This window comes from Physella acuta, unplaced genomic scaffold, assembly GCF_028476545.2.
Source record: "Physella acuta isolate Inbredline_101_S28 unplaced genomic scaffold, ASM2847654v3 ptg000402l, whole genome shotgun sequence".
Lineage (NCBI taxonomy): Eukaryota > Metazoa > Mollusca > Gastropoda > Physidae > Physella > Physella acuta.
The window spans coordinates 8,779-16,701 of record NW_026731921.1 but is presented as its reverse complement, the minus strand read 5'-3'; the positions used below and the strand labels follow the sequence as shown (position 1 = coordinate 16,701).

The window sequence follows — 7,923 nt, the reverse complement described above, 5'->3', positions numbered from 1 at the left end:
AATCAAGCAGCCTTCCCGATACGGTACCACCTTGCTAACTGTAACACCCCCCCCCCCTCGATTATTAGTCATTTACAACGAATTGTTTATTCTTCTCAAATATTTCCCATCACAAGCTCTACATTGTACATGGCCAAATGCTTTTGTACAGAAAGTACTAAATTAGTACAGCATTCATTATTTATTTCCTTTCGTTTCAACTCTACTGAAGCACTTTGTGAAAAATACGTGTTTTGTTTTCCTTTTCCTTTTACATTAATTGTGAACTTTCAAATACGACAAACTAGACAAACACCATAAATGTTGATGTATTTGTTTTATTTGTAAATAAAAGTTTTATAAAATTAAAAAAAAAAGAATTTTAATACAAACAGGTTTGTGTCTCCTACAGATGATTGAACAAGCAATTAAATAATACTTTACACAACAGCATTTCTGGCCTTGTGTACTAGAAGACAGAAACCACCCTTGTTCTCCATGTGTGCTCTCTGTAAACTTGGGTTAAGAGTAATTGAACTTAAATATCAATTGCAAGGTTTACTAAATACATTTTTTCAAGCTTTTATTTAACATGCTTCCTCTGTATATGCTTAATCATAGAAGGAGCGTGCGATTTAATACAAGCATGTATGTTATAATGAGCTATAATAGTGATTGTAAATGGTAGGTCACCCTACTAATTTTAGAAAATTTTAATTAATTCATAAAAAAAGAAAATAATAATTCATCCAATTAAATTAAATTTGATGTAAGATTGCATTGTCATCGAGTCTGGACCCACGTGCTGAATTTAAGAGAAATCGGTCCGATAGAAGTGTTCGAAATTTCGCTCGCAAATATCGATCTATGACGACAAAAGCACGACCGCGGAAGCAAGTTAAATAAAAGCTTGTAATGACAAGCTCTTAAGAAATACTGCACTAAAAGGTGAAAATGAATGATTTTCTTTAAATTATACAATACTACACTGCTGTTTAAATAATTATAAAGAAAGAAAAGCGTGAGTCCATATATTATCATTTAGATACCTTTACTAATATTTAGGAAGTGTCCCACGTTTGTCGTTATAGGTTTTGAATAGTAGTGTATTATTATAGATTTAAAGAAAATAATTCCTTTTCTCGTTTTTTTGTGCATCATTACATTGTAACTTGTTATTATAACATTCGTTATGCAATATTTCTTATTGTGTTGTCTCCTTTTGTAACTTAGCATCTTTACGACAATCAAACTATGGTGCTGTAGTTAACTGTATTGCCTTGTACAGTAACGCACGTATATTCGAGTGCCAGGGCAAGTCAACAATGCCGACCTTGAAGATAAACTTCCCTTCCAAGAAATGTTATTTTAAAATTTCTTGGAGCTGTTAAACCACATGAAATCACCGATCACACGCATATTGTAAAACAAAGACATTTCTTGTAATATTTGAGTTGCTGAAGCAGTCTTATGGCACAAAGCCAAGTCGTCTTGTTTCAACCTTATACAGACGAGTTCATGTGGAAAAAAACAATCTCACATTACAGACAAACGGATTTAGTTAAGTCGTGCGTGGAATAAACATAACACAATGAAGCTTGACTTTAATCGGTGCAATAGATTACGTAAGCATTTATATTAGACCTGTTATAATTAAATTGATTGAAATAGTGGTTCATTAATGTGATTAATACATTAAGCAGTGCGCTATAGTGGAGTAGCTCTATTACATACAGTTATGATTATACATTATTTACATTAAACCTCAAACTATTCGCGAACATAATACACCTTATATGAGACAACAACAAAAAAAATCATAGAAATTATGAATTTATTTCAATGTTTGTTCCCGTAAGCATCGGTCTCACCAAACTACACATATTCCGAGACTGGATGACGTTTTAATCATACACAGTGTTTCTTCCAGACTTTTTTTCTCCGGGGGGGGGGGGGGGGCAGTAGAAATTTTCAGGGGGGGGGGGGGGCAGTTGACTTTCTTCGGGGGGGGGGTGCGAAAGAGATGCCCGGAAGAAACTCTGATTATACATTCTCAAACGTTTCTCCATATGGATACATTGTGTCAAGTACATGGAGATACAAAAAAAAAAACATACAAGTACACTAGCATATTTTGATCTACGTAAAAACACAACATAGTAAAATGATAAAGCTTAGTATATTATTGATTTCATCTATAAAGGAAAATCACATATAAAAAAATTACATATATATATATATATATATATATATATATATATATATATATATATATAAGCCATCATGTAGTTTATAATTCCTTCCATTGTTTCGTCTTCGCTTTTAAAGCTGGAGAGTTTGGGGAGGACTACACGTTGTTCGGCGGCGGTTATAATTAGACCACATACATAAAATTATATATATATCAGGGGCGTAGCGAGGGGGGGGGCGGGGGGTGCGGACCGCACCGGGTGACACCATTTAGGGGGGTGACACCAAGGCAAAAAATAGCAAAATATATAGAGAAAAACTCGAGGGGGGTGCAAATCGAAAGTTTGAGGGGGGGTGCAAATCGAAAACTCGAGGGGGGGGGGTGCAAATCGAAAGTTTGAGGGGGGGTGCAAATCGAAAACTCGAGGGGGGGGGTGCAAATCGAAAGTTTGAGGGGGGGGGGGTGCAAATCGAAAACTTGAAAGTTTGTCCCTGGGAAGGGTCTCTATGCCTCTGGGGGGGTGACACCATTAAGTGCCGCACCGGGTGACACCCGACCTCGCTACGCCACTGATATATATATATATATATATATATATATATATATATATATATATATATATATATATATATATATATATATACATAGGGAGAAAGGTAGAGTTTAGTTGTTTTGTCACTATGTCCTCTGTGTGAATCACCAGGTACAGCAAATAATTACTCAAACTACGCCATGTTTGTCTGTGTCGTAATGTCTCACGGCACCAAAGAGAAGGTTTACACCTCTGATGGGAAGATCAAGATCAACAAAATTATCGAGACCATCGAGAAGTCAAAGTCGCTAAAAGAAAACGAAGATTTTCATCTTTCAAGTGAATAGCTGGTTCATCCGAAGTTCACCCAAGTTACAACTATACATAAACACTACTAACACAATGGGAATGACAACCCATAATTCACGAGTTCGAATCCGGGCTCAGTTTCCCTTCTGTAATGGGCACCTTACTCACGTTAGGGAAAGTAAAGACTGAATATAGTTCTGACCACAATATCCCTTTCATTGAAACAGGCGAACTCTACTTCCTCAATGGACCTGCAGGTTAAAAAAAATACAAAGGACATTACACGTCCTATTTTCAGCCTAATTCTCCTGATTTTATTGTTAGGCTGAATTTACTTTTGGTAAAACACTTGGATTATGCGCATTAAAGTTGTGGCTGCAAAAATTTCTGGAGAAGCATCTGCTACCAGTCCTTACTGTCTGAACTTGGCAAATTACTCGGGTCGTCGCCCATTGGTGGTTGTTTATAGCGTGATATTAGGTGTAAGAGTGCCGGGTATTCTTCACATGTAACGATATAATACATAAAATCCCTACACATGTAGCATATATAAATCAGGCCTGTAAACTAAATGTCTATGTTACCGTAACATATGAGACGTCCTATAATATCAATCGGACAATATGATGGTGCGAGGTTCTAATCTGAAACAATTGCCGTTACTAACATAACATAAGCCTGACTTTGCGGACTGTTAGATTATCCATTCTTTTATCTCAGGTATCACAAATCATGTAGGCTTCTTTTTTTCTTGCTTGCAATATAATCTTATAATAGGCCTTTATCCGTCAACACATTTTTCTCTTTAACCTTAATTATAGTTTAAAAAAAAATAATTTTTTCATTAGCTCAGTGAATATTTCTACCACTAATTAGGCAGATGAATTTGCTAACCGAACTCTATCTCTATCCTGCATTAACTAGTTTACATTTTTATAAATGACTAGCGTGCCCGTCCGCATTGTGCCGCGGTCTCAGAAGAAAGTATGACGTAATATTTTAAGGTTTCATCATTTTGTTACCAATCCAATATTCTTAGACGTGAGGCCTTGTTTTCTTAAACTGTTATTTAGATATAAACAATGTCTGTGCTAAATAACTTGGGTTAAATTTTTCGGGGCATGAGTTTATGTACACTACCGCCCAGTAAGCACAAGAGCCTGCTGTATGAAAGCCTTTAGTGTACGTTATTCAATCTCCGTATTTGTGAGGTAGAACACACTTCGGCGACCTCCAGGTGTCAGGGACGTAGCAGGGCGCTCTCTGGAGCCCCCAGTTACACTTCCGCAGGGGCGCCGCGTACTGCCCCTGTCTAGGTTTAATCATCGAATGTCATGTGCCACAGTGTTTGGTTTCATCGCGGGCAATAAAGAATGTAATATATTCTCGAAGAAAGCAGCTGCCGCTTAATAGTGTGAAACTTTAACGGGTATGGGTACCATTCTTCAAATCGCAACAAAAGGATAACAGTTGGCTTTAGAAGTCCTAAACGTTTGGAGGGGATATATAAAATGTTTTAATACCGGATTACTAAATAATTTTTAAGATACAAATTTCACTTCTATGAAAATTATGTGTAGGCATATCTTCTGTAAGCTTACGGTTACCTTCTGAAATCGATGCCTAAATCGAACTGCGTCATGGTAGTAGACTAAGGTTTGGTGCCCGAGTTTCCATGCGGCTACCTGAACATATTGGGCATCCTGCACAGGTTGTTTCAAACGTCAAATTGAACTATGGGCGGCTTGAGGCACCCCAGCTCTATTATGAACACTATTGAGCCTATATTCATTTTATTCGTTACGTATATGGTGGATATTACCATTTAATGAGTAAACGGAACCAGCGATCGCACTCGGCGCCCCTACAATAATGTAATCTGTGACTTCCAAAGTTTCAATAAAAATGAGAACTATGTCAAGTAAATGTTAGCATGACGACTGTCATTTAATTTGATTTATTCTGAGATCGCAACAACACGCGACGGGTACGCTGGTTCATATAAATGTAAACAATTTTACACCGCTCCAATTTCCTGGCTGTTCCAACTGATTTATGGATGACATCCTAAATATTTTATTCAGCAGAAGCCTTAATTTCATGGCATTATGCTACTAGATCTATTTATTTATTTGACTTTAATTAAAATAGAACCTACAAAACAATACTTAAAGTAAAGTACTCTGTCGTACCTTACAATCCATGGCGCAGGTGAATTGGAATTCATTTTATTCAGTAAGTTACCAATAGCAGCAGGATGAAGAAATAAATGTCCTTAGGAGTCGAGCCAGCATTGAAATTCAAATTTTCGGGTGGTAATTAGGCTATCTTCATGAAATACACTTTAATACTACAATATCACCTCTAACGGTGTTATGATCATTTGTTATAACGGTTTTATAATAGTTTGTTCTACTACAACTCCAATGAAAACTACTTCATAGACAATTTGGTTACTTTATAAAGAAATAAAGGTACAAGAATGTTAATATTGGAATAATCACTTTATTATATATTATGTTTCTTTAATACGAAGTGTAAAGGAAATGAGAGGTCTGGAAATTGCCTGTGTAATTTTATGTTCTTCAAAATAAATGTTTCTGTGTTGGACAGTGATAACGTTATGTAGAGCGTTTAATACTTTAAGATAGGCTACTGCTTTGTATTTTAATTTCCTAATTGCTAGTTTGATGTTACAAATCTTAATACAGTACAAAGTACATTTTCTACACATTTGAAACTTACGTAGAACTTAAATTAAAATAGTTATGTGTTAACTAACATAACGAATGTTTAAACCTCTACTTCAACACAACTTAAATATAGACAAACAGAATCAAAATATTTGTAAATATGTATTAAGCACTAAAAACAGATAATATGACATCAGTATCTGAGTAGAATAAAAAAAAAGATTAAATATTTTATCAGTAAATAAGTGATAAAAACATTGCTCCTTTTTGCAACATTCAAATGGATAATTAAAATAATAAGCTAACTACCATAATAAAAGCCATATATTTGATGTGGAAGCTGAAAATAATCAGAATCTTTTAATATTACATTCTAGTCAATATCAGAAACAAAATATGCTTTATCCCATAAATAGACCACTGAAATTTAAACCACTGGTGGAACCTCCGCTATGGCGATATAAATTCATCAAATTTCCCAATCTATAGATCATAGCCCCACTGCTACCTGGGCATGTTGCATTTGTGTACGCGTATTTGCCTAAATTATCCAATTCACCAAACCCAATACAAGCAGCCTGTCTGTGTACCCAGTTACCAACAGAAACCTGCTTTGAACAGCCATGGGGATGGGACACTATAATGGTCATCTTGTTTACATCTCTAGTCTGGTAGGTCTGATGTAATTTAAGCAAAAGAAGATTATATGTTAGCTCCATTTCCTTTAATTTATTAAATATTTCTATCTCATGTGTTACAAAGTAGACATTACTCGAATCAGACAAATCACTCGATAGCCCATCTGTCTTCCACCCGTAAATTTTAAACACTGGGCTATTATTGTCATCAAACCATAACCTACAGCTGGACTGTTTCGCCTCACTGTCATCAAAAATCACATGTTTGGATGTTGCCACTAGAATTTTCCACCATACTTTGCTGGGATTGTCAGAGCTTTCACATTTCGGACATGGACAAGTTCTGTAGCCGCCCATGTATTCCATGTCTTTTGACACACTAATCATATTCCCAGTTCCTGTACACAAATTATTCTCTCCCCTGTATTGGTAGCAAGGATATGGGTCTTTAGTGTAGGTTGCAAACTCAGGTCTAAGTAAACTGGTGAAATTGACGGCTATTCTAACCGTCCGGAAAGCCAGAGCTTTTGTGAATTCGTATAAGTCGTCGTCTTGGTAATCAGCAGGTAAATCGCTAATGGAAAACTTATTTATCGGTACAAAGCCTACATGGCCAGGATTTTTCTGACAGTTTTTCTGTTGTGTGTGTAAATCTAACTCATCTTGACCCTCAAGAAGTTCCTGCACCTCATACGTACCTGTAAACAAAATTTCTCTTAAAATAATTATACAATAATACTACAACACAACTATTACACCAGATCTTAACTTAAAACAATCTTTATGACGTCATTATTTTTATTGATCAAGTTTACATATTTTCTATAGAAAAAGTTATACTTGAATTACCTGTGAAATGTTTTGAAATGTCTTCACTGGCCATACTATTGAGTTATTATATCGGTATAATTTATATTCCTGTTAAAAATGAATAATGTTACAAATTTTAAAAAGCTGTGTTAGTTATTAACCCTTAAGTGAATTGTTCCTGTTGATTAAATAAGAAAGTTATTTAAATACTTTTTTAACTAATACATAGCGAAAGAGCTTTATCCCAAGATGTAGCGGTAGATCAAGCTGTGGGCGTTAACGAGGCCGTAGACCTTAAACGTAGTCCTAAATATACGTAAACCTCAGAAAACATCTCTAAATTTTCTGTTGCATTACTTCCAAATGGTTTAATTAAATTATGTTAAATAGACGAAAGATAAATGTAATTTAATTAGTATTCGTACTTATACTTACTCTTGAATGCAATGTCAAAAATCACACAGAATAAGACCTTATGACTTGGGTTGAAATCTCATATGCTAGATGTGGTTTAATGTCACTGCCTTTCCTAAGTCACAGCGTTCCCTCTTTTTATAGCAGTTAAGAAACCGGTCCAGACTGGCTGATTTGAACAAACATCAGATTTCCTTGAAAAAAAAAACAACTAAGAATAGAAAAGGGCGTAGACTAATATGTGGTTTGTAATGTTATATATCAGTGGGTTGCCGTTAAGGAATTTAAAAAATAATTAGGACATGGTAGTTTAACACTAGCCAATATCTATCTATCTATCTATCTATCTATCTATCT

General features: G+C 35.3%; 1 protein-coding gene across 1 annotated transcript; it reads right to left on the bottom strand.

Moving 5' to 3' along the window:
• Positions 1 to 6,087: 6,087 nt before the first annotated feature.
• LOC131942331 (uncharacterized) lies at positions 6,088 to 7,647 on the bottom strand. Its single transcript, XM_059302141.1, has 3 exons — positions 7,588 to 7,647; positions 7,192 to 7,260; positions 6,088 to 7,040 (listed from the first exon to the last, which is right to left on the bottom strand). The coding sequence occupies exons 2-3, from the start codon at positions 7,223 to 7,225 to the stop codon at positions 6,106 to 6,108; spliced, it is 969 nt and encodes a 322-aa protein (XP_059158124.1). The 5' UTR covers positions 7,226 to 7,260; positions 7,588 to 7,647; the 3' UTR covers positions 6,088 to 6,105.
• Positions 7,648 to 7,923: the final 276 nt, after the last annotated feature.